Source organism: Dermacentor silvarum, chromosome 10, assembly GCF_013339745.2.
Source record: "Dermacentor silvarum isolate Dsil-2018 chromosome 10, BIME_Dsil_1.4, whole genome shotgun sequence".
In the NCBI taxonomy this organism is placed as follows: Eukaryota; Metazoa; Arthropoda; class Arachnida; order Ixodida; family Ixodidae; genus Dermacentor; species Dermacentor silvarum.
Window position 1 is genome coordinate 33,925,609 of NC_051163.1, and position 26,712 is coordinate 33,952,320.

A 26,712-nucleotide genomic window follows, 5' to 3' on the forward strand; every position below is an offset into this window, starting at 1 on the left:
GTTTGCCAAAGTCTGCTGACCGCACCGTAACTGTCCAGCGCGCCGCTGTCCACCTGAACACCGGTCAGCAGTGTGGGAAAGGAGAATAATGGTCGCAATAGCAATGTATAGACCACGTATAGACCGTATTGTTGAGGGCGCCGCCATTTTGCGATCACAGCGCCGTGTATCGTACGACGCCATGCTGGTATGTGAGATCGCGTTGGAGGGTGCGTGGCGAACGCGCAGTCGGCGACGAGTGGCAAGTTCTCGCGTTTTCTAGAGAGGTCTCAAGTGTTTTTTTTTTCTATTTTTACGATTGGGAAACTTCTTCGCGTCTCGTTACTCAGCTTCGAGCTTCGAAACAGCCGCCATATCGAACGGCGACCGGCCTATAGACGGCGCTAGCTGCCATAGCTCTGCCCGCGATCGCAATAGGAGGCGAGTCAAGTCTGAACATTGTGGATGCGTAACCTACGTGTAAAGTGTTATTATTGTATATCCAGCCTTGAACTCTGTTTACATATCAGACCCTCGGCGGTGGGCTGTGGTGTTGCACGAGGTCGCGGGATCAAATCCTGGCTGCGGCGGCCGAATTTCGATGGCGGCGAAATTAAAAAAATGCTTGTGTCCAGTGCATTGGGTGCACAGAATGAAAAATAATACACCTTCACTTTCTTCGTCGGCACGTACTGTTTTTCATAATAAGTCCTCGGTCAACTTCTACAGGAACGTTGGTTGCCAAGGATTATGATCTTAGAACACATTTAACAGAATAGCTGTAATGTGCGTGCACGAAGAAATATGTGACATCGTCCATTCGTAATAGTTCGACTCGAATACGTACCTTCCGTTCCTATCATAGTTTGACCATGAATGCCGAGTTCGAGGCCGTGTGCTCACTGGGAACAAAATCTTCGGAACATACACGCGACGAAGCTGATGTCGTCAAGTGTTTTCTGTTTATGCTGGCAATCCAAAGGTGGACACTTGTCTACAAACGCAGCGGCGGAGTTCACGGAGTCACCACGACGCGACGTTGGTCGTCCCATCCGTTGCATTCGGCGACGCGCTCGAAGTCGGTCATCCAGTCTTCGACGTCTTCGAAGACGTCGCCATGGAACGACTTCGGCACCAGTGGATTCTGAAGTGTGTACCGGTTCGTCATTGCACGTTTCATACCGGTTGGGGAAGTCCGAAGCGTTGCGGTGTCTTCTGGAGGCAGTCCCCGGATCCTTCGGCTGGTCCGATGGACGGGAGTATCGACTAACACAGGGCTTGTGCTTCCGCTCCCAGGAGGAGTCTACGGCATGAGTGAGAAGTACCCAGCACCTCCACCACTTTGCCACGCGCCTTCAAAGGGGGGCTGACGACGTTTATTGAGAGCAGCTGGGCTCTGGAGAAAATGGCGGCGAGAGCGAACTATCGAGCGGGGCCCCGGTTAGCACGCGCACTTCTTTCGTCTTGTGCCTCTGCGCTTGCCCTGTTCGCACTACTACAGGTGACAGTATGCACTTCACATTCACTTCCGAAAGTTATTTTTGCAGCCGAATACGGCACAGTGGTATAGCCCGTTGACCTTCAGCCATCTGACATCCTAGCAATCACAGACGAAACACGTTAGAGTCGCAATAATTAACTACGACACTGCTACCGTTCTAACCTGCCACTGATTGAAACGCGGATCCCCACATACCAGAGCGAAGAGGAGAGCGGCGCGGCGCGCTGGTCTGAGGCTATGTTCCTCATCGCCAATAAAACGGCCTACAGATTGCTCGCAAGGTACAGAGATAAACTGAATAGCAAGGTACATACTGCTCGGAGTAGATAGCGGGCGCGGGCGCACTGAAGCATCAGCCAGTGTTCCGGAACAGTAATTCCTCGTCCATTTGGTGCATCAGACGGTACACTGACACACAATTCTGCATATACGCTAACGTGCAGAAAAGGGCTGCTTCGCAATTTTATTGCGATAGCAATTATATGGACACTCCAAGCGGATTTCTGCCGGCGACGGCGACGATTGCGGTCAACAGCTGCCCCGACTGCTAGCAACCTATACGACATACTGCAAAACAACAACGCCTTCTGGGTATATAGCAGACACGTGCACTCTGCTTTATGACGTCATGCTACTCGGACCGAAATTTTCATTGCCAAGCCCGGCGTGACGAAAGTGGTGACGTCAAAATCGCCATCAGATTCCGCAGCAGTCGGGCAAGGTAGCATGACGTCATAGATCGAAATTCACCGTCCTTGTACCGTCCGTGTGAACCTGCCCAGAACACGAACCGGCGCAGTAAAATGAGTAAGAGCGCATCCGCCCGGAATAGGTGCCAATGTACGGTAGGTGGGTCCGGCCGGTAGGCGGCCAATAGAAGAACCGTCGCGAGGCCTTGGAGCCTCTCCTGTATTTTGCCAGGCAATCAGGACTTAGGTTTGACCTTCCGACACATTTTATTCTCTTTCTCGTTCCCCGTAAAAATGGTTCGCATGACGTCATCGTGGCCGCCATCTTGGGGCACTGTATAGCACGCCGAGAAGCCGCGTAAACGAGAAACGTGTCAGCACAACCGGCGCGTCTTACGCCGAGCGACAAATCGATAACAGTGATACTCGGGCGAAAAAAAAATAATAAGAAACGATCACTACCAAAAAGCAAAACAATGTTACGCGCCTATATTACAGTGCACTGACGTCGCCGTGGCCGCCATGTCCTGGTATGCCAGACGGCGAGAAGCCGCGTCCGCGTGACGTCATGGGAAAACTACCCATTCGGCTGAAGAGCACATCCCCTCCAAAATAAAAACACTCACTATTCAACGAACCAACTGTCTCTGATAGACGCTGGTAACTGTGGAGAAAAGGCTTCTCGCTACGACGTCAAGAGTGCTGCCCGAACCGCTCGAGAGAATTAGCATACTGGGCCCGCGGTTACGGAAACGCCGAGAAATATCCGCGTCTTAGCGTGGCTACGCGGCGCAGCGTCACGTGTGTTCCACGCCACCCTTCTTCGCGTCGGTAAATATATGGCCAACCGATGAAACCCTTTATCGCTTCTCTGATCTTTATGACACTCGCGTACTGCGGCCAAGTTGGGAAGGGCGTACTACTACGCGCCGACGCACAGGGTAGTCGCGCCGAACGGACCGAAACGAAAGGAAAAGCAACAACGGACTGAAACGAAAAAAGAAAAAAAAAAAAAAGAAAAGGCTACCGGCGTGACGCTGAAATACAACGCCGTCGCTGGCTGGCGTCCCACAGAGTCTTTCGGCAAGGCCGCGACGCCTTTAAAAGGGAATCAGTGTGGCGTAGTACACAACCACGCTTTCCGCGCTACCGGGAACCCGTTGTCGACGACTGCTGCCTCGACCGGGACGTCCCACACGTGGCCTCGTTGCACGGATTGCAATGGGCCGCGCCGGCTGGCTTGTTGACTGCGCTCGCAACGGATGATGCTGCGTTGCCGTGCCGTAGCCATATCCACCGCTGCTGTGCCAGGCGGTGTAAAGTCACAGTGGAAAAAGGAAAATAAAAATGTTATGGAAGTCTAATGACCCTGAGCATGCGATCTGCACCTATACTGTGACACCCCTGATGCTGTATCTCCGCAGTATAATAGACAGGAGAGTCCAATTTCGAGATAACTTAAGCCACTTCGACAAACGTCAATTTTCCATGACGACAGTGCTCAGCCCATAGTCGTACGGAATTTTCATGTCGACCTTATCGATTTGGTTTCATTTGTAGATTTTTATGAATTCTAGGTAAACTAAGTGGCTCGTTGTCGCAGGACTACTTTAAGAATAACATTCATGATTTTACGCGTATAGCGGTGCTTTTATGGAACAGTCTACAATAACTTTTACTTTAATGCGGGTGCATGTGGGTCGCTTTTCCTTTAGCCTGTTTTTATCATGTTTACATTTATTTTCTGTAGATTTAGTATGTTTGTTACGGGAGTGTATGGTGACTGTTTATGAGGAAACGGGTAGTTAAAGTTTGTCAGCAGTGCATTGGGATAGCCGGTTCTAATGTAGCCGTTTTCTCACCTACATGTGTGCAGTTGTTAAAAACACAACGATGAATTCAGCGTTACAGTGCCTTATGACAAGATTCACCATTTGGCAAGTATGTTCATTGTGACTACTGACTTACGACGTTTAGGTCGATTCCGGTTGCGTATGAATCACTGCATGCCCAAGACGGCGAACAGGAGACGGCGAACAGGAGACGGCGTCTGTTACAGTAGGATACACACGTTCCCACTTCCGCATTTTGTACAACGGCTTTCGAACACTTAATCAGTTATACTTCAATTCTCGCGTTGGGTATTAAGAGGAATCTTTATCTCTTGGTAGCTCTTTAAATACGCGGAAAGAAGACAGCGTATTGCGAACGCTTTTGAGGGCTTTGCGTAAACTGTTACACGCTTAAACAAGGATTTGGACGTGTCGAACACAACGTATCAAAAAGTTATACGTAAGGTGTTGTGGGGTTAAACACAAACAGATGTCGGAGCAGGGTTACCACATCGAGCTAACGTTTCACTTAAGGCCGATCATCCACTAATATATATATTCTTCAAAATGTTTACTTCCTATCTTTCGTTGGTTCAGCTTGGAGGTCTGATAGCTAGCTAGATTTACGAAAGTGGCGGGGGTTTACTGCCAAAGAAATGATTGTCGCAATTAAAATGCCGGATGTTTTTCTTTCTTTTTCGTGTTTTTTAGACTACACAAATTTTTAAGTAATCACCTGTGGCAGGAGAAAAAAATACAGGGAAAGACAGGGAAGAATATAGCCAGTGTTATGTACGGGCTGGCTACCGTGTGCTAGCTTAAATGGGTCAAGCGGGGTCAAATGTGTTAGGAGGAGAAATCGGCTGCCGGGAGACGATAAGGCACCACCGTTTCGACGGTCCCCATTACAGTACTACAAGCAAAGCGTCCCTAGACGATCACCCTTTGAAGAAGTACAGAAATCTAGGACACTGGTCCAGACCGATTTCAACGCCGAATGCACTAAACGCCTTCTTCCGGATATGTGGATTGTGCGCCCTACTTTGAAAGGTGCAGAGCGTTGCATCGAGTTTTAGCGTGCCTGTCGTATAGCTAGCACAAATGTATACAGTCGATCAGCTGGACCACTCGAAGAGGAGACATTACTCCTACGAGAAATCTAGATGCATAATACAGTAATTAACAAGATTTCGCTAGATAAGCTCCGACTAATTAGTTTACGGCACATGTCGCAATTTCGGAATTGTAGCCGGTGAGTTCGCTAGGCCAGCGCCTCCTCTATTTCTGCATAGAGGAGGCGCTGGCTAAGCGTATCCACTTGGAACGAATTCTCACGATGAGTCCACTGTCGAGAAATTCGTTCCCAAAACGTGCGACGAAATACATTGTCGTTGCAATTATTTTGATGCTGCCGATGTGTAAAGCGACGCTTTCTTAAAAAAAAAAAAACAGGTAGGTGAAACAGTGCAATATCTTGAAACAGCCGTCATCCTCCGAATCGATTCCAAGTGAAAGTGCCATGCAAAACTCACCGGCTGTGATTTGTAATTTACAACACGTGCCATAAAGTAATTGGCCAAGAATAAAATTAGTGCATTTTCGTTATTACTCGATTAGCGGTTTCGCTTTCTCGTGCAAGCAATGTTCGCCTCTTCGAGAAATTCAGCCCGAGAACCAGAATTGTGCTATCCACCGAAGGTGACTTTTTTTTAATTATCTATGTTCCCAGCACGCATGCTTGCTTTCGCCCGCATGCGAGAAAGGCCAATTATAAAAGGGTAGTCTCGTGTGTCGACGAGATAGCTGGGCAATCTCGCTTTCCTTTTTTATCGCTTATCTATTTTAGCTCTCTCAATGTTGCACAATGTCATGATGGGTGGATACGCTGCCTGAGCAAGGGGAACGCGACAGGCGTCTCCTGAAAGGTACGCGTCGAGGTTATACGACGCATGGAAATAGGGGGGGGGGGGGGGGTGTAGGGCTTATCGCGTGTGTCGAAATTGCGAGAGTGTGCCGCGCGCTTTGCATGTTGTGCAGCCATGAGCGGGTGGGGATAGGATGGATGGGCCTCGGATTTGATTTTTCGCCATGAGAAGGGCTTGGTGTTGTCTCAATCGCCCTTTCAAACATTCTTGTTCTTAAGAGGCCGCGCTTACCGCACAGCTTATCCTTACTCCACGCTACTGCGCAGCGGCAAAGCTTGCCAAGATTGCACTGGCATCTGCTGCCATCCTCACTGCTTCGTCCTCACTGTATTTGTTGAACCTCTCGATTAAACAGAAGAAAGCGAAACGCGACTTATCTGTGCGATCCTGCAATTTAGGATGCGTAACTCTGCAAGTGCGCGCGTAGTTCTCCGACACAAGCAGTGCACTGTAGGCGGTGGCCTGAAAGCTTCGTGCTTGATAGCTTCGTTGGCTTTTCCCACAATAGCACGCGTTTTCGACTGCTGGCAAACTTGCCAGCAGCCCCTCTGCGCCTTGCTCATCACGCTCGTGTGCAGCGTCTTCTTCTTTTTTTTTTTTTAATAAAGTACTGTCGCGGCGGCGCCGGTGGCCTTGAACGTGCAACCGTTCACATCGACTATCTCAAATTAGCGCTGCTGACCTTCTAATACCCGTAATTCCAGCAGCCGATTCAGACGGACGCACGCGTAGGCCCCCCATCTCCTCGCGTCTGCGCTCAGCTCTAAACCATCGACAGACGGAAGAAATTTCTCATTGAACAAGATCTCGGGACCATGGCCTCGCACATCACAACTGCTGCGGGTCATGGAAGCGCTGCCGGGATTTCTGAAGGCTACCGGACTGAGGAACCGTCTGCGACAGAGAACAGAGAACTCTGAATACGTCGGCGACACCAACCACCGACTTAAATTTCTCTTCTTCTCCTAACCTTTTCCTTCCCTTTTGCCCTTCCCCCAGTGCAAGGTAGCCAACCGGGCTCAGTCCTTGTTAACCAGTTCCTTCTTCTCTCTCTGCCCCTCGCAGGACCGTGGATCGCCAGCGCAGCCCGAGCCGACAGGGCGGCCCTCGGCCCAGCGGCGGCAGCAGCATGCCGAGCGCTGCCGTCCACCGGGCCGATTCGACCCGGTCGGACAACTCGGACGCCTCCGGCCGCAGCGCCGAGTCCCGGGGCTCGGCCGGCAAGAAGGTCAGCTTCAGCCGAGCCGTCAGGGTCAAGAAGTTTCCCCGGCGGCACGAGGGCAGCTCAAACTCCGTCTCCCACGCCGGAAACGGCGATGTCCCGGACTCTGCTCAGGTGAGCCAGGTTTCTCCTTTCTACTTGCTCGTTACGTCCGCGTATAGCCTCCGTTTTCACTCCATGTCATCAGCAGCAGCGTGGGAATAGGTATTGCCACAGCATCCAGCCCAGTTATGCAAATCTGTGTCTCGCTCAAAGCTGTAAAGGACATGCTGCGGCTGTTCGTCGTCGGAATCCTTAAGTGTCTTCAGTCGTGGAATCACAGATTCGCCGTACACGATCGTGCATTACCTACTATATATAGAATGTCTGACACGTAAGAAGCTATGTTTCTTAAAATGAACAACGCAGTTATGTAGAATGTCTTTGTTTATGGCATCGATGACAGAGAAGAGGAGCAAGAAGGCGGGCTGGTTTTTCAGGTTAACGATGTCGTAACTTGGAAATGAGTAATTATGCTAATCGCAGAGTCATTTCCCTGTACATTAAAGTAAACCCCTCATATGAAGATTCAGGCCATTGAGAGGCTTTCTGTTGGCAAGGACTACGAAATCAGAGTCAGACTGCCACTGCTCTTGAAGAGAGAAAGGAGGGAAGGAGAAAGAGACAGGTTGCACAGTGCCGCTGGCTGCATGTTTATCTAGGTCCTAAACATAGTTTTCCTATGCCTAACGGTATTGTGCAGGCTTGGAGCACTTCAACTTACGGGTGGTTGAATTCTTACCGGTGGGCCGAAAATGCCTACAGCTTTCGCCAAAAGTTTGGAATCCACTCGTTAGCGACGAAGAGAGACCACTCACCGCTGTCGGGTATTCCGCGTTACGAGTGCTCCTGATACTCTGGGGAGCCAGGTGAACTGTCGTTCGGAAATCACAATCTTCGGTTCTATTGATGATGCCAATAGAAAACGCACTACGTACGCAGAGTAAGCCTTCGTCACACAATGTGTGTACTTTATATTCTTGAGGCTATAATTGCTCTCAGACCTTGGGACTCACAATCAATGACACGCCTGAGAACAGACGTGTATCTCCGATATAAATTGCGCGCATTAACGTTCTTAGCCATAAGGCCATATCGACGTACGTGATTATTTTTTATTTAAATGATCGCCATGCCACCGAGAGGTTTGCTGGCCGACGACCTGCATTCTCTCGCGTTACCAGTGCGTTCCGTAATCCGCAACTTTATCTCTGCGCAGGCGCCCCCTTCGCCCGAGAAGAAGTTCTGGTTCAAGGTCTACAAGAACCGGCACCACCACGACAAGAGCACTGGAGGCGCCCGCATCCCCGAAGAGCATTCCTTACCGCTGGAGACGACAGTCTCGGACTCCTCCGGGCACCACCACCACCACCACTCCCGGGGTGCATCGTCCGTGGCCAGAAGCGCGTCGACGGCGTCGGCGTCTCGGTCCCCGCGACGAAGGCCCGACTCGCCCGTGGTCAAGCGGAACCACGTCCGCCGGATCGTGCAGAAGTTCGACCGCGAGGCGACGCTGCGGCACGATCCCCCGGCGAGCAGCTCGAGGGAGTCGTCGCCTCCTCCGCCTCCGCCGGTGCCACCGCCGCCTTCCGTGGTGCGCAGTTACTCGGTCGAAGAGTACACGAGGCCCGGAACCCCGATCGAGCTCCAGAGGAGTCCGGCGCCCAAGCGCAGCAACCGGCTAGTCGACGGCGTCAAGGTCATCTTGGCTCCCCTGACCCGCAAGAAGTCGTCGGCCTCGAAGAAGGAGGCTCGCAGCGCGGGCACCGGCACTCTGGTCAGGGAAGAAGACTTCGACGAGGTCAACAACAACGAGAACAAGGAGAACGAACCGGTCGAAGAAGAGGAAGAGGTGCCCATCATGGTGGACAAGGCGACACAGGTGAGAGCTACGCGAACCCAGGAGCAGGAGTCGTTTGGTCGGTTTTTGGAAGTGCTTACTCGTGTATCCGTGGTCTCAAACATGTATGCAATGACCTACGACCAACAAGCGTAATGATTCCCAGGAAGGATCCTCGCCATTGGAGCCACGCCGTGAAATATATATGCCATGAAATGCACATATAAAATTGCGTTGATTGAAATTAACTCTCCGTCATTTGTCCTTTTTTTTTGTCGTGCTGCACCCGCCATGAATACGTTGGTGCTAACGAGAGGATGCGTCAACTCAGAAACCACTAATACGAAGCATGTTCTTGCGTTGCCCGATGTATTTTTCCTTGGAAGCCGTTTCGCGGCACTCGCACTCATTACAAACATTACGAAACGTACCCGTTGTGCGTTGAAATATTTTCACTCCATTAAACATTCCATGCTCTGGATTATCGCCATTAGAGCAATTGTCGATTAACCTTAACTCCCGCGTCACTTCATCTGTCCACTCTTCTGACATGCCTTTACCACCGCCTTCTATCAGAAAACTAAAAGATAAAAGCGAAAATGTGGGTTAAAAATCACCTTAAATACGTTTTCAATCAAACAATCAAAACGCGCTGTCACAACAATCTCCGTTCGCTCTCTCGCAGGTCAAGCCCTTCGACTTGGAAGAGTTCTTCGCGACCAGTGGCGATGTCTCCCACCTGTACAGCCAGGTGGACAAGAGCAAGAAGACCACCACATTCAAGACTCCCGAAATACACGTGCACCATCCCGAAGTAGTGGTGGACTACCCGATCACTTCCAGCCCCCGCTACGTCGAGCGCGACTACGAGTACTACGACCGAAGCAGAGCCTCGTCCTCGTCACCGACGCCGAGGCGAGGCGGCGACGTTTCCACGACCCCGGAGCCAGAGTACGGAAGCATCCGACGGGTGAAGTCGTCCAGCCGCAGCTTCGGCTTCAACCTGGGGCGCTGGGAGCACGACGACAGCGGCAAGCGCCGGGATTCGGACACCTCCAGCGTCAACAGCGAGCCGGGAATCCTCGGAGGCCATCACGACGGCAGCAGGCCCGGAAGCGTGCTCAAGGCTTACGACTCTAAGAAGCGCGAGCTCAGTTATGAGAACGTGCCGGCCAGGGTTTCGGACAACGAGCGGTCTCGCACGGGGTCGCCCACCACGTCCACGTCCGGGGTCTGGGTGCGCGACATCGACAAGGACTACCGTCGTGGCATGGCCGACGCGGACGTGACGGTACCCAGCAGTGGCTACGTGTTCACGTACACCGCTTCGCTGGGAGGAGACCGGTCGTCCAAGAAGAAGACGACGACGACTGCGACGAAGACGAGCTCTCGAGACGTGTCGCCCACCTTGCTCGACGACGGCAGCCTGCCCCGGAGTCACCGAAGATCCCCGTCGCGCGGACCCCGGTCCGTCAGCTCGGACCAGACTTCGGTCCGAGGTGGTCTGGCCGCTGCCTATCAGGCAAGTGCGCGTTTGGTTGTTTCGTACAGATGTAAAACTGATTAAAGCGCATAGCGGTTTAAGCCTGCTACATACGGTGCATTGAGCTTGCGCCAAGCCGCCTTTGTGCTGAAAATATTTTTACAGCCAAGCTGTATATGTCTAGGCGAAACACTCCAGGTCCGACCATAGAAACCCTCCGGCGGAAATAAACCTATAGAAAACCTATCGAAAACTCGCGTCTCGTTCACTTGTTATATAGCAAAATTGGCGTGGAAGGGTACGAATGTATGACTAACATGTCTGAGAGGTCATGACATCAATAACATCACATGCTCGTCAGTTGCGTCACGATTAAGGATAATAAAATCACGTGGGGTGCATACCCGCATTGGAAACACGGGTATGAGCCAGGGACAAGAAAGAAATAGAGAAAGAAAGAAAGAAAGAAAGAAAGAAAGAAGGAAAGAAAGAAAGGAAGAAAGAAAGAAAGAAAGGAAGAAAGAAAGAAAGAAAGAAAGAAAGAAACAAAGAAACAAAGAAAGAAATCACGTGTGGCTCATAGTTGCATTGGATATGTGGGTATGAGCCGCTGCAAGCAGGAGCAGGAGAGATCTCGTCGGCGTCGTGCCAACACCTCGGCAGAAGATCGGGCCCGCGATGCCGAGCGCAAGCGGCAATGTCGGGAAGATCCGGCGGCTCGTGGGGCCGAGCTAGAGAAAGACGTAACCAATAATTGAAGAAGACTTTAATTAACCGTCGGGATTAACCCAGTGATAAACACCAGGGCCGCACATTTCAGCTGCGCTGGTTTACCATGGGCTGTGTAATTTTTTTTTTTTTTTTGGTGTAGGTGGTACTGCATTTAAGCGAGGACGGGGAACCAATAAGAACGCGCATTTGCCAGACACGCTACTGTGGCCTGCCTGCTTATTGTTTGTTTCGGTAAAGCAACAAGCTCTAACGCGAAACACATCTCACCAGAAAAGTTTCTAGTTTGCTTTACTTAGTTTTCATCGACGCGTGTAAAAAAAACAAAAAAACAAAAAAAGAGGACTACGCCAACAATAATTCGCTCTTCCTATAAATGCTCCTGTATTGGCGATTCCGAAAATCGACGCCGCCACGATCCGCGCTGCCCGTGAAACAGCAACGCGAAGTTCTCACTTGCAAAAAAATTTCAGAATCGAAAAGCGCAGTGCAATATCGCAGCATAGGAAACATGCGTTAGACCGGGAAGACGATGGCGGTTGCGAATGTCGTCGGACTGCCACAAAGCGTAAAACGAAAAGGGAATTGAGCGAAATTGATTGGAAGCTGGATTAAACATTTTGATGACGCTTTAGCTTCGCCTTTAAGAATGGAACGCGATAGCATTCGAAGATCCCTGACTGCTTCTCGCGCTTCCCGGCAACTGCAGCTTATGTAATCGTAATGTTTACCGGGAAACGCTTGCGGCCAACGCTATGCACGAAGGCGAGCTTTTCGGTAGAAACGCGGCCTCTTGCGTGGGCGGAACCCGGTGGTAGGGCGTAGCCGTGCTAAGAAAATTACATTAATTTCAAGTTTCTGTTACTGTTTCGCATTAATTATAGTTCAGTCTGAGAAGATTTAATATAAAGGCATACGCTGTCGGTGTTTTGTTTCATGACGTCTGTGGGCTGTCCTTTTCAAAATTCCGAGGAATAACTTTTTCAAGAAAGTAAGACAAGGTATGACGAACTTCAGTGGTAGAATGGTGTGGTAATATATATAACCCGCAATATCTCGCATGCCATATAGCAAGTCGTGGCATATACATGTACCTAAATATGTACGACAATTTTCGCTCACGGGACGCCGGCGCCGACGCCGACGCCTAATTTTCTGCGACGCTGGGCCCTTAACGTTATGGCGCTAAAAAGCAAGCGTTTTCGAAATTTAAGCAGTGGATACGTAAGTTGAGCGTCGGATGAAAATCTGCGAACGCTGTGCTTCTTCATTTGCATTTACTTCTCACACGTTGGAATATATTATAATGATATTATGATTGGGGTCATCCGGTAAGGATGAGTTTAGAAAGTAGTTTTTAACATCTGCTGCATTGTTGGCGCCAAGCAGACGGCATGGGAGACACTCGTATACGGCCACCGGTACTCGCAGAATGCATAATGTATAAAGTGTCCGGCAACCGGAGAGAGAGAGAGATATAGAAATAAGGAGAGAAAGGGAGAGAGAACACTGTTCATTGGAAGGCATAGAACGCTGCTGGCGTTTATGCAGACGCCTACGTGCTACTCTGCATTGAGAAGGGAGTCGGGGACAGAAAGGACCTGTACAGGAGGACGAGGGCGGGAATTCTTATGTGAAGGACTGGCGAAGCTGCGGCGATCCATGACAGAAACATGACAGCAAACATTTGCCATGACAGCAAACACGGAATTTGTCGTTTATTGGCTACGACGCTCGCCTTAGGACCGAATCTCAACGCTCGCCTTGCGCCGAGGCGGGTTCGAATCCCGCGTCGGCAAGAAAGTTTATTTTCTTTTATTTATTTCTTCATTGTTGCTGATGATAGTTTCTTGATACGAACGACAAATTACGGCTGGATTAAACAGCTTCGCTGTTAAAATCGCATAAAAAATGTGTGGTTTATTTTTTTAAACCTCCTTGGTCTCGGTATGGCAAAGTCAAAACGCGCCAAGCGTCTGTCTCGACGCACTCGCTCGCCCACAAGGTGCTCATAATTCGAAGGACCGCGCAGCGGCGTTCAGTTTAATGCTTTCTGTTAATGCTTTCTAATTTTTATTGAAAGTGCGTTTTGCCATTCCGTCGCGCATTTATTGTTTACTCCTACTTATTAATAGGCACATTCTCCTCTATCGTCATCAGGGTTTACGTGAAGCGTCTACAAGTTAACGGTCACCTGATCTCCGTCATTGCTGTTGGACCCACGGGTTGCTTATGGAACGCTGCCTGTTGTCGAACAAAGCCGTACCAATTGCTCTAGCATACCCTGTCCGATTCCGACAAACACTTATTAACCAGGTGAGAAAAGCATACCACCAAACAGCCTTTCACAAACTGGGACGCCTAGCAACAACACCCTTTTTTATCCAATACGTCTTGAGCACAGACGAAAAGAAGCGACGAGGCAATTTTGTAGGTCATATTTTAGAATAACGCGTTCTTGAGAGTTTATACTTTCACTTAATTTACTTGCATGCAGTGCGGCTGAAGTGTAATAAAACACGGGTTTACATGTAGCTTCTGGGCGGAGAGCGAGTCTTTTCCACGATGACACCGTCAAACGAAGTGCAAGTTTCAAAGGAAGTGAAAATCGCAGTCGCCTATCATTGACAATTTTCAACTGGAGGGGTTATTGCGTTGCGGAAGGGTGGAGGCGTAGTAGAGAGAGAGAGAGAGAGATTGTGGTTGTGTAGCATGTATATTAGGTGAGGTATGAAGTGGCAAGGGGAAAAATAGGCATCTAAGGGGCATTTATTGATTAGCGGCACATGAGAAAGCAAGAAGACGTGGCTTGGGGCAGTGCTGGATCTGTGCAATGAACGTAACCTTAGATTAGTTAACAGGGCGAATAAGTGTCATGGACAGGTAATGTGGCAATGTGGAAACAGGCAGTCGTGTATTGATTACGCCCTAATCAAACGGGGCACCAACGACGAAACGACGATAAATGAACATTGAAAAGATAGTCTGCGTAGTGATCATAAACGTTTAACCTTAAGTTTTGGAAGATATACTAAGGCATAACACGAACCCATAGCAGCAGAATGCTTAAAATGTAATGAAAACTTAATAACAGAGGTCGCATAAAGCATAGCGAAGAAAATGGAGACGTTTTCTACAACATTTTGGGAATATACGAAACTGGTAGATGTCATGCAGCAGCAGATCAGGTAAACATGGCAGAAAAATGTGGGATTGTAGAAAGAAAACCACGTAAGTGGTGGAACAAGGAAATAGAGCAAGCTACAGAAGAGCTTAACCAGACGTATAGGGTTCATTGAGAAGCCACAGAGTTGGGATTACACGAAGAGGTACTCCTTATATGGAGAAAAGTGCCCTGAAACTTAAAGGTTGGCGAGTCAGCTTGCGCAAGAAGAAAAGCAAATGTGCAAATGAACGTTGGGTGCATAACATTCGCCAAAAAGACAAAGGCGCCCCAAAAAGATTCTGGGAGCATGTAAGAGCACTCGGAGCTCAAAGTAAAAATTGGCGAACGGCTGTGTGAAGACGGTAACATCTTCGAAGGAGACGACGCGCTGCGGCACATCACAGACGTTATCGGGGATAACTTCGGCAAAAGAGAAAGTGTATATAGTCAGCGCTCAAACTGATCCAGCAACAGATCCAGATCAAAACCTATAGCTTAGAAATCTTTTGCTGAAAAGAAGCAGGAGAAAATGCCTCTAATAACGCTGCCGCCGGATCTGATAAAATCCCATTAGAGCTAATGAAACACCTTGGTCCAAAGAGCAAGGCACTGCTGACTAATGCCATAAAGCCAAGTGATTAAAACGAAGAAGATTCCGTTTGAATGGCGCGAAGGCAAGATGAACATCCTCTACATAGACAAAGATGATAAGGATAAGACGAGCTTGTACAGGCCTGTAACAGTAACGTCGATGATATATACAACGGCAATGCACGCCATACAATTAGAGCTGTCGGAGCGGGTGCAGGAAAAATGGCTTCAGACCAGGTAGCCCCTTATATGATAATATCTTTGTACTAACGCAGTGCATAGAGATTTCAATAGCTCAGAATAGACATTTATAGATAGGAATTTTGGATATTAAGGCAACAACGTAGACAGGGAAGCGTTATGGGATATTCTCAAGCACGAGGGCATAGATGACAATTTTGTAGAGGGGCTGAAGGAGGCATATAAGGACAACCGAATACGAATTGTATGGAACGGCCGTAAATGCACTGAAGTGGTGGAAATTCACCGAGGACTGAAGCAGGGGACGTATTCTGAAACATTCCACTTCGGCGATAGTTCGCCTTTCGCCTTCAGGTGCGCGTTGATTGGCTGGTTGAGCAAAATTGAATGACGTCGGGCTCAACCAGCCAATCAGCTCATCCAATTTTACTAAAACAGCCAATCGGCGCGCGCCTGAAAGCGAAGTTGTCGCCTAGGCGAACTATCGCCGAAGTGGAACGTTTCAGGATACGTCCCCAGGTGTTTCGTCTGTCTCCATTGTTGTTCATGATTTACGTAAATAGCATATCAAAACGACGAGAAGACAGTGAATTAGGGTTTGATTTATCCCATACGTGTAATTGGCACAGGGAGCAACAGAAGGTCCCCGGATTGATGTACGCTGACGACACAGTGCCTACTAGCGGACGATGCGAGATATTTATTTACAGAGACTTCTGAATATGTGTGGCAACGCAGCGATGAATCTAGGCTCTAAGCTTAGCACAAGGAAATCGGGAATTGTGATCTTTGCTGAAGATAGGAGTAATGACGTGGTACGAAGTCAACAGCAAGTCATATTCATAGCCAGTCTTTTCTCCGGTAAACGGAGCAAAGACTTACTCAAGCACACACCAATATAACCTGAAAACCACTTGCTCGACACCTAGAGACATCGTACCATTGTCTTCGACTGAACGTGGCAAACACGTTCAATTATCAATTAAAGAGGATACAATGATCTGTGCCGCATAGTGCGCACCACTAATCCCTACTGTGATAATTGAGGCAGCTTAGAGGCAGTGGAGCACAAATTCCTTGAATGCCCCGCGTGACAATTTGACGAGAGACAATTTTTGAGCGGCAAATCGGCATGATTTGCCACGATCTGTTAACGTTACCCAGCATCTTAGGTCCAATGCCCGGTCCTTCATACCACTCAACACATCCTAATGGCATGCGTAGGAGTTCCCGCTGTGAGACCCGCACGTAGCACGCACCTACCGGAAGAATTTCGGTTTAAAGTCATCTCCCCGTCTGAAAGGGCATTCCAGTAGATCATCGTGATCATCGTCATCGTGCTTAGGATGTGTTGGTAATTGATAACCGAACAGGCCAAAATAAGCTGAAATTTTATCAATGGTGGTTGTAGAGCGTCACATCATTGACAACATTAAATGAGTTTTCTAATAGTGGCAGCCGAGGAGAGGCTGGCGATGTAGACAAATGTTTTCACATCTCAACAGCTTTGCTACTTTGCGGAAGCGTTATGTAAGTGTTGATATTGTGTGTTGAGGGGAAGCTTTAGCTCGAGCCCAAATATGATGCCGCCTATTCGATTACATTTTAACGCAGAAATGCTTTTCTGAGATAAAGAAAGATTGGGCCGATTTTAATCAAGTTTGTTGCACTTGAGAGAGAACGTTAAGTTCGAGTGACTGTTGGAAGCGAAATCGTAATTTAAGGATGAATGGCTCAAATTTCAGAAATTAGTTAGCCTGAAAAAAAAAAGGAAACCCAGTTCCATCCAATGTGAAATCTGCTGAAACAGCGGCGCTGTAATTCTCTTGTGTTTCTCTGTGATTTCTTGTGATTTTCTGTGATTATCTGTGGGCTTCTGTGATTGTGTAAGATTTTCTGTGATTACGTTTGCTTTCCAGTGGTTATCGTGTGATTATGGGTGATGTTTTCGACTTTTACTGCTTAACATTCCCTGCTAACTCCCGGTATAGAGGAAATCTCTTGCACCATCGGTCAAACGGATGTCTCGGCGCTTGCGTCTTTGCCCTGCCTCTTGTTGGGACAAATCAGGGTTCGCTTTCCTCCTAGTATACGCTTGACTTGCGTTTCTTTCTTGCGTAGCTCTGAATTAGCCTCCCGCCGCTGCCGTTTCGCTGCCGATTCCCGCGCTCGAAACGTAGAATTCGCCCGGCAACGGCGCTGCCGCTCTCGAGCAAGCTCCTGGAGCCGCTCGCGCCGAGCGGAATCCATGGCGAGAAAATGCGCTTGCTCACCCTCTTCCTCTCCCGGCGCGCGCTCTGATTGGTCCGCTCCTGAGCCGGCGTGGCCTCTGGTTGAACGAAGCGCCCCTAGCGGTGGCTCTGGGATCCTGCCCCCTGCGTAACACCGGTGGACGGACGGACGGACGGCGCAGCCTCGACCTATACGATAGCTCCGCTGTTAATAGAAGCACGAAGTTTACAAATTCGTAGCTCTGTGTCAATGACAGATATTACAGCTCTGTCAACTGAATCCGTTAGCGCATCTAAAGCGGACAAATTTGATATGTCAATTCAGGTCGTACCTGAATTCGTTACATTATTTTTTTACAAGGGTCTTTTGCAAAAGTCCTATGCGCATACCAGTGGCCTATTTGAGCGTTACCTATAACACATAAATGTTGTCCACTTTAGATGTACTATTAGATGCAATTTACAGAATGGTGATGTCGTTTTTTTATTGTTGAGTTACGTGAACTTGATATTTTCGTCTTGTGAAATTTGTGATTTCCAGCAATTTTCATTAAAAACTTGACGGTCTAAATTCACTACAACAGTCACTAGATCTTACCTTTTCATTTTGAATGCAACGAGCCTCATCAAGTTTGGTACAGTCTTTACCGAGAAAAACAATTTATTCTTTCCCATGTATTTAAATAGGAGCCCCCGAGGTAAAGCTTCCTGTTAACACCGCGTGAGTTCTGTATGTGTATGATGTGTCAGGCAATAAAGAAAGGCAAGCGATTGTAGCAAAATGGTTGGAGCATTGGGTAGCTGTGTCAGAAGACAGAGGTTCTATGCAACCAGTCGTGTAGCTTTTCTATTTTATTTATTTATTTTAGTAATATACCTCAGGGCCAAAGACATTAGGCATTAGAGGCTGTTTTCATCGACTTTGGGAGGTATCTATCAGAAAACTCGAGGTGGGTTGAGCGTACGAGCGCGTGTCACAGTGTGCACGAAATGGCTAGTATATAAGAAGTACGAACATTGAAGCACCACTTTGATAAATAGTGTCCAAAGTCGCCCATGAGGGGCGCAGCTGTCAAGGCGTCACAGTCATCACAAGTATACTTAGAGAGTTAGCGGTGCTAAATTCTGGCCTAGTTTATCAACGAAATCTGTGTTGCAATCATTATACCGCGATGTGTAATGACCTGTCGCGTTATGTTGTATTGGCCTTCGCAGTAGGTTAATGACCCGCGGTAATCCCCTGCTCAACTTGTTACAATTCAAGACACTGTAACTTTGCAAATATTGTGGCACATTGGCCCTGTTCCAATGATCAGCGCACACGGCAGTGTAGACGGCTGAGTGGACAGCGGTCATCCTAAGCCTCGTTCCAATTCTGTGGAAGCCTACAAAGAAGACAGCACCGCGACGATGGCGTCGAAGTCAAAATACGATGCAAGCTACTTTGCTGTCCAAACAAGATGGTGGGTAAGCAGAAAGCTTGGAAACTCGGCGGGAAGGCCGTCTGCTCACCAGAAAACGTAGTCATGCTTCCTTATGCGCTTCATGCGAGCAATGTTGTGTTTTTGATAGGTTCGGTTAAGGAATTGATACAGAGATGATATGTGCTTTTCTCAACCTTTTTTTTTTTTTTTGTCACCGCGAGGGCGTTACTTCGCCAAGACGGCTTCCACCAAAGAAGATGGAAGGATTAACTGGTCAGCAGTAGATATAAGTTAGAGACGATTAGTGTACTGGTGGAGGAAAAGCAGGGAAGAGATTGATAGAAATGGAGTCATTGCAAGTGTAGGTAATGGTACAGTGCAGTAATACAGGTTTTAAATCCGAAAGGCAAGATCGAGATCAGATAGAAAAAAGCTATATAGTGATGTATGTAGTAACAACTGATTAAAATCAAGCAGGCTAGGGGGCTATTTGTTCCCGCCCCGTTTCCAAGGGGATGCCGATAAACAGCATCATCATCATCATCATTGGCTTCTCATTATCTTCCAGACGGTTCCTGAGAGCGTTCTACTGTTTGGGCTCGAAGCTGACTTTTTAGCTGCGGCTGTTGATGCTGGTCTGTTGCTGGTTGAGCTGTGACTGTTGATGACTGTTTAGCTGATGCTCACCAGAACTGTAGCACGCCCACAGTGACGATTGTTTCATCGCAGGCAAGGCAGGCGAGAGCCGCGGCGTCTTCGTCCAACGGCCGGGTGTCCAAGTCGTCCTCACCGCGCTCTCCGCGAATCCACGCGAGCAGCCCGGGCCGGTCCGCGGGCGTCGTCTCGGGACCCGGCTCGACCCAGGGCTCCGTGGCCGGCTCGGTGACCAGCGAGCCGGCCTACCAGCGGGACACGGTGGTGCTCTACATCCCGGGCGTGAGCCACCACTCTACGCCGTCCGAGGACTCGCTGCGAGTCTCGCGCAGCCAGTCCGTCCTCAACAAGGACAAGAGCGCGTCCCGCAGCGGGTCCAAGAGCGGCCACAAGTCCAAGTCGTCCTCGAGCCGCCCGAAGAGGGCTGCCTCGGAGAGCGACATTCGCCGGACCAAGTCCATACCGAAGGGTGCCAAGTTTCCCTGGCTCAGAATCAAGCCGACCGTGACGGCCACCCCCGTGCACTAGCACTGCCGCTGCGGCGTTGTTTAGGGGGTTCTATAGCTTTCGTTTCAAAGTGCACTGAAGTGTCGACACCTTGTTAAAAGCGCGGTAGCGATGGGCGGGGTCCAGTGAACTGTGCTATAGGCGGTCGAGGAGGCTGCCTAATTGCGCCCAAAAGAAACACAAAACTCTGTTTTGTTGGAGTAATTGGTCATTTTATATTGAACTCTCCTTTCCAGACCTGCACGCCACAATGAAGTTCACCCTCATTACTCAGCGTCCCGGATGTTCGAAAGAAGTTAACGGAGTTAACGTTATCTATCAAAGAGTACGAGAACTCGCGAAAATAGAGTTAGATATGTTTCGAGCGTGGTACACCCGCCTGCAGGAATTGCCACTGCTGCCTTTGTTTTTAGAGTCTAGCTGTAACCGATCCAGGCTCCTGTTTCGAACGGCGTGATTCGACAGAGTCACGTGGACAGGCGGCATGTCTATGTGAATCTGTTCTCCGACTCGTTGCGCGATTCCTGTTGGGCAGATGAGCCGATGGCAGAATTGAGCAAATTTTCATCAAAGAATAGGAGTTACCAAAAACAGGTGGCCTGATAAGAGTATGTGCTGATTCATAAACCTTTCCGTGTTGCTTTTTAGTGGATTCTTTCCTGAGGTATCCTTTAAGAGAGTTCACGTAAGAATTATCTCATTGCCAAAGAGAGAATGCACAAATACGCATCGCTTCCTCGCACTTGGGGCAGGCATTAAGCCATGCCATTACAGGAGGCTCTGCGTGTGCTCAAGAGACATAACGTACTCGGTGACGCCACGACCATGTGATCTGCAAACGCCTTCTTTATGACGTCATGGTGGCGACAGCTCTCTGGACCTCCGTCATCGCTATCCCGTTGTTGGCTTGATAACTGCGCCTAAGAACCTATAAAAATGTCACCATAGCTGTGGCGAACTGGATGAGCCCCAAGGACTCTGGTATGCAAGCACGCTGATAGTTATTTTAGTCTGACCTCTGTACTTGGGCCTCAACCCAAATGGAATCCGTCATTAAAAGTCTTCATGTAGACAAAGAATAGATAGCACTCTGAATAGCGCAATGAATTTTCATACTGGACGTCATAGCGTATAGTGGAAAGCCCAAAGATTCGAGTGACACATGGTTGTCCGGACAAGAAAAATAAACTGAGTTACGTTATCAACAGAAGTGAAGATACTCTGCAGTCTTTGAAACCTGTACTCCGGCGCTCTTAGTTATGCTAAGCAAACTGGAACAGACCAAAGCTTTAACAACAGAACCGAACACTCAAGTGCCACTTTAAGAAATAAAAAGTAGTTCGGTCAATATTTGTTCAGTCGGACCACAGCAGGCTATGTGCTCGACACCTTGAGGCGTTTCACGTTTCGCCACAGCAGTGATGACTTCGACAGCGCGGAAACAAAAAGGAAGTTGATATTTTCTGAATATTTTTTCAGCTTGTCGTTTTTTTTTTCTCGCGTTTCTCGGCTCATACCAACTTTAAGAGCATGAGTCGTCACATGTTGGTGTTGCTCGTGACATCTTACGAATCCGTAGTGTCCTCTAAGATGTCTACGTACTTAATGTAGCCGCGTTTACAGTTGTGGTGCGATAGTGTAGCTTCGAGCATGTAGATTAACTGCTAACGACGCCTGTATACTAAATGTTTACCGTACTCAAGTGCGGCCGAAAAAAAAAATAAATAAACGCGAACACAATACTTTCCTGTTGTTCATGTAACGATATCTCCTGCAAGAACTTGACGTTTGTTTTTTCTCGTTGGGTGAACTTCAAGACGTAAACTGCATAGCAGTAAACTTTAAACAAGAAAGAAGAGTTGCATAGCTATAATAAAGCGTTAGCGAATGTATAGTGTGCCTATACTTTCGCGGGCTCCTCAATGCTCACGTGACTTGATTGACACGTTTTAATTTTTTAGCGAGTCGCTTTGCCATCCGCGCTTCGTCCAACTCTCGTGTTTCGTCTCCAAAATAGTAAGCCTACGTACTGCGAGCGCTGGAGCTAAACGTGCTTTATGAAATAAGAGTCCACAACCACTCATCCTCAGGCCCATTCCACTCGCTGAACGTGACCAATGCCTTAACGCTAGCCGTTAAAGCCGAAGCGCATCTATAAGCATTGAGTCGAGGGTTCAGAGCGCTTCGCTGCGTGCGAAGCTTCGCAGCGGACTTCGCTGCCTTGACTTGTTGCGTCGAAGGCGTGGACCAAAGTAGCTTAGATCCGCTATCGCCGCAAACGTCGTAACGTTACGTTTTCATAACAAGGCTGTTTATTGTTTTTCTTTTCTCACTTTGTCCAACGACGTCACCACAACTACCAGGGACGCTGTGTGCAACCAAGCTGGGCAATTTAGGACTCACCCGAGTTGTCGTTGCTTTCTGAGTTGTACAGAAGTGATGATGGCTGTCGACACCGTAACCGGCTGGGACGGCTAAGCTGTGTCGCACTTTTGCGTGTTTCTTTTTTTTTTTGAGTGCTTTGCGAGAAAGCTGCGAAGCCTTTTGTTTCGCTGAATTGTGTGTGCTGTGAAAATAAATGTGTGCTCGCGGTGCCGTTACCGAGGATAACTGTATACTACTACCTCCGGCGCTTACTGCGACAAAGCTGTGTGTACTAATTAATGAAGCGCGCTGCTTGTGTCTCGTGTGTATAATTGTGTGCGCGTGTATCAATTGCGCCTCGTATTTCACTTCACCTGTTGGCTCCAGTTTAACACGTTGTGAACTATCTACGCAGAGGTTGATTATGGGCACAACTGTTGTTCATGGGCAGTGTACGCATCGCTGACCACGCGTTTTGAGAGTTTATAGAGAGCGAAGCAGACTGCCGGGCTGATGGTTTTCCTAACAGTGACGTCTGCAGAAAATGGCCGTTTACGATACGTTACACAAACAGTAAAAGAACGGTACAAAATGTGAAGTCTAAATCTGGGGGGTTGGAGGTGTACAATGAACCCACACTGATTCACGGTAAGCTATGATTCACGTGGCTTTTTTTTTTCTGACGGTGGCTTACATATTTGAGAGTCGGTATCGAATCACGTGTTCAAAGTTGACGTTGAAGGCTACCAATGATGGAGGACTGATAGTGTTAAGTCCTCATTCTCACACAGGGTACTTGTGGTGGCTAAGCTTCTCCACACGTAAATTCGCATTTATAGTCTCTTTCCCATAACGAATCCCACATTAAATGGCTTTGAAAAACAATGACGAGTTGCGAGATACTGTCGACTGCGTTTCCCTTGCGAACGCACGCAGACATATATACCCATGATATGAGTTCGATAGTTGTAGTTTCTTTTCCTAAAAAGCGGCCATCACGAGCATGTAGTTACCTACTAAAAGCGCAGTAAACAACCGTTTGCGCTGAGTGCAAGGAAAATGTATTGGTCAACAGAATCTCGTACACACGCCGTGGCTGAGGCTAAGCAGTACAAAGTGGCAAACAGGGCATGTTGGTGCTGATGCTGACCTGTCATTGGCGCAGTTCATACGGGACAGACAAAAAGGAACGCATCTCCGGACACAGAGATGCGCATTCTCAGGCAAAAGTTTAAAGAAAAGTCCTTCATTAGACCATTTTGAGCCTTGCACAAGTACGAAAGAAGAGGAGTTTGGTCCTGGCGGCAGGTGAGAGAGATTGCAAAGCGACGCGGAGTTGGGTACCTTGACGCCCGGGGGTGCATGGGGCTCTTCTTTCTAATTCCTTCATCTCTGAAAACGGGCGACCGTTGTGAAAGTCAGGGGTAGCGGTAAGAAGAGTTGTGTTTTAGCTTAGCCACGTCGAAAATCAAGCACTCCCTCCATACGCAGAGCATCTGCCAAAACTTGCAAAGACACTGCCAGCGTGACCGGCGCTACCATGAAGTGTCTTATCGGGGCCTGCATTGAGCCGTTCAGTGCTACAGCACCCTAGATATTAATCTGGATAATGTTTTTTACCCGCTGGAGGTTCACATCACGAAGAGTCGCGCCACGGTGTCCGGCCACGGAAGTTTAATTTGTACATCAACTGGGAGAATTTCTCCAAGGCTTTATTTGTGTTTCACTTCAACCGCGACCATCTTGAACTCAGGCACCATGGCTTTCATAACTGTAGTCGACGGGAGTTTACGTACGATAAGGATATATTAATCATGAGGGATGGCATAGCTGAAAAAGGGGGGCCTTTAGAAGGCAACAAAATCATATAACCCGAGGCGTCAGGGAAATTACATGTAATTTGCTGCTATGTCTCGACTGAAGCTCCCCACTGCTAACAACAATAGTTAGCAGAGGCTTTTCAAAGAAGCGCTGTGTGAAGGGTGACAAAAGTTCATCCGTTGTTGCTTCTTTGTTCCACGTTGATGAACTGTGTTCATCAAGTTATTAATAGTTCTTTGTTGCAATTGACGAACGACGTGAAAAGTCCTCGGCTTACAGCATTACAAGTCACCATTCACCAAGGAGCGTACGTTGGAACCACCTGCATGCAATAAAGCCACGTGAATCATAGTTTCCGAGTTATCTAGCCGAGGTTGTAAATTGAAATTTAATTAGTGAGCCAGCCGGTGGACGGCACCCAGCGTGCCAATAAGGATACTACTATGCTGAGTCTGTTTCTCTATCGAAGTGTTTCCTTATTTTTGGAACCCGGCATTCAAGAAAATATTTGCTGTATCACGTTCGAAATTATGTGTGCAATACAGCAGTAAGAACGAACTATCAATGAAAAGTGTTGTCTAAAGGAAGAGATGAACAAGACTGGAACATGTGCTGCATTTTTTCGATGAATTAACAAAGCATGCGAAATTAAGGGCTGCTACTATGAAGTCGCCATTTCATTTCCACTGACATGTGTGCGGATTCAAAATAAGTTGACTACTCTCGTGTGCTTTGGAGATGCTCTTTGGGCGTGCACTGTGTGTATGTTTTTTCTGCTGCTGCATCATACGACGTAAAACGACTGTAGAGGGCGCATTGTTTGCATTACGGTTGCGCGATGTGACGAGAGAACAAGAGACGGGGTCCGGGCGGCGCGCTGCAATACAGAGGAGCCCAATGCTAGTCGAACGCTGACTTGTTGTCTTCTGGAGCTTTAATTAAAACGAAAAAAAAGGATATCAAAGGTTGTTTTCTTACACCGGATTTGTGTTCTGTGTTGATGTTTTAGAGGTTGAGCACACAAACAGGAACACGCGACACTTTTTTCCAATAGGCAGAAGTGTGCCACACGTGACTCGTTTGGGGGCGCACTGAACTGGAAACGAACATCACGGGAGGCTTGTCGAACTGGAGGAATACAGACAATGCGCATGCGCAGGTCGGGAAATAGGGAGAGGCGCAGGAAAGATGCTGTCTTCCTGCGTCACTTCTTTCAGCGTTTTTTTTTTTTTTCACATGACATAGCTTGCTTGTAACTCCGCCAATAGTCATTGTACAGAGTGTGAATCACACTTGTCTAGAATGGTGGCCACTTCACCCATATGGTCGCCATCTTTCGCGAAATAAAGCACAGGCTCGACACCTCAATAAGACCACGCTGGTCAAATGGCATTCTGGGTCCGTGCGCTATATAGAACAAACAGATCTGAAACTCAGTATCTACAGCTATAGATAGCTGATGTGTACGATCGCGCAGTCTGCAGGTGGCCACACGACGATCTCTGTAAACAAGCGTGGTTCACACCGCGTCAACTCGCTGAACAATAATCCTGATTCTCGTCAGATAAACATGTTGAGTACACATTCTGGTACTTAATATACTGCGACCTTGCCACAGAGATGTAATGTCTTCACGAAAGAATAAAAATAATGCTCTTACATTTTTGGGGCATATCGACACAATTGGTAGCATTGATAAAACAGGGTAACAGTCACCCATTTGTCACTCGAATAGCGTAATCTACCACTTTGATTGGTGAGTGCAAGACTTGTGCTGGTGAAAGTTGGCAACAGATTGTCGAAAGACGGTATTGCACAGTATCACAATAGGAAAATGTTGACAGCACCTGAGCGCTTGTGAAATCCTTGCGTCTGTCACCAATCCATTTGGGACTTTGTTTAGGCAGGCTGGTTTACAGTTGGTACATGACATACTTAAAAGAAAAATAAACTGCGTGAATCCACGACATGAAGGGAAGGAACGAGACAACGCGTGTTCTATCTTTACGCAGTTTTTTTTTCTTCTTAGCAACCCATTTAGCTCAATATAAAGCTCCGGAGAGGCGCTCTTAGAGTTGAAGTTTTCTTTCTCTTTTTTTTGTAGCGTTGATTTGACACTGCAGAATGATCAGTAGCCTCAACTACTATATCAATACAGCACATACTTGAGGTGGAACATCTTGCCGCGAACTGGACCCTCGACTGCGTGTACTTGGTGATGCGACGACATGTCCGCTGGCTTCACACCAATCAACGGAAGGACGCAAAGGTACTCAATTAGTACAGCCTCGACACCTTCCAGGCGCTTGCTTCCCTTGGCATGTCATGATCTAAGAAGGACGATCAGATCATGCATACTAAAAGCGGGACTTCTGCTACTCTTGAACCACTGGTTCTTCTTGCCAGCATGTTTACTTCGTTATAGCTGATTTGAAAAGTGGAGACGGGTGTTTACGCTCCGCAATCGATCAGATGTTTTTTTTTCGGAGGCAATGAAAAGGAATATTAGCACAA

General features: G+C 48.2%; 1 protein-coding gene across 2 annotated transcripts in view; it reads left to right on the plus strand.

The window, feature by feature from the left end:
• The window catches only part of LOC119430971 (serine/arginine repetitive matrix protein 1), a 148,809-nt gene extending 123,629 nt beyond the window's left edge, over positions 1-25,180 (plus strand). For both annotated transcript variants that reach the window (XM_049657776.1, XM_037698438.2), the window contains 4 exons: positions 6,992-7,262; positions 8,407-9,069; positions 9,713-10,549; positions 19,582-25,180. In XM_049657776.1, the coding sequence (XP_049513733.1) occupies positions 7,056-7,262; positions 8,407-9,069; positions 9,713-10,549; positions 19,582-20,034 (2,160 nt within the window). In that variant the 5' untranslated portion in view covers positions 6,992-7,055 and the 3' untranslated portion in view covers positions 20,035-25,180. The remainder of the gene's footprint in view (positions 1-6,991; positions 7,263-8,406; positions 9,070-9,712; positions 10,550-19,581) is intronic.
• The last annotated feature ends 1,532 nt before the right edge of the window (positions 25,181-26,712 follow it).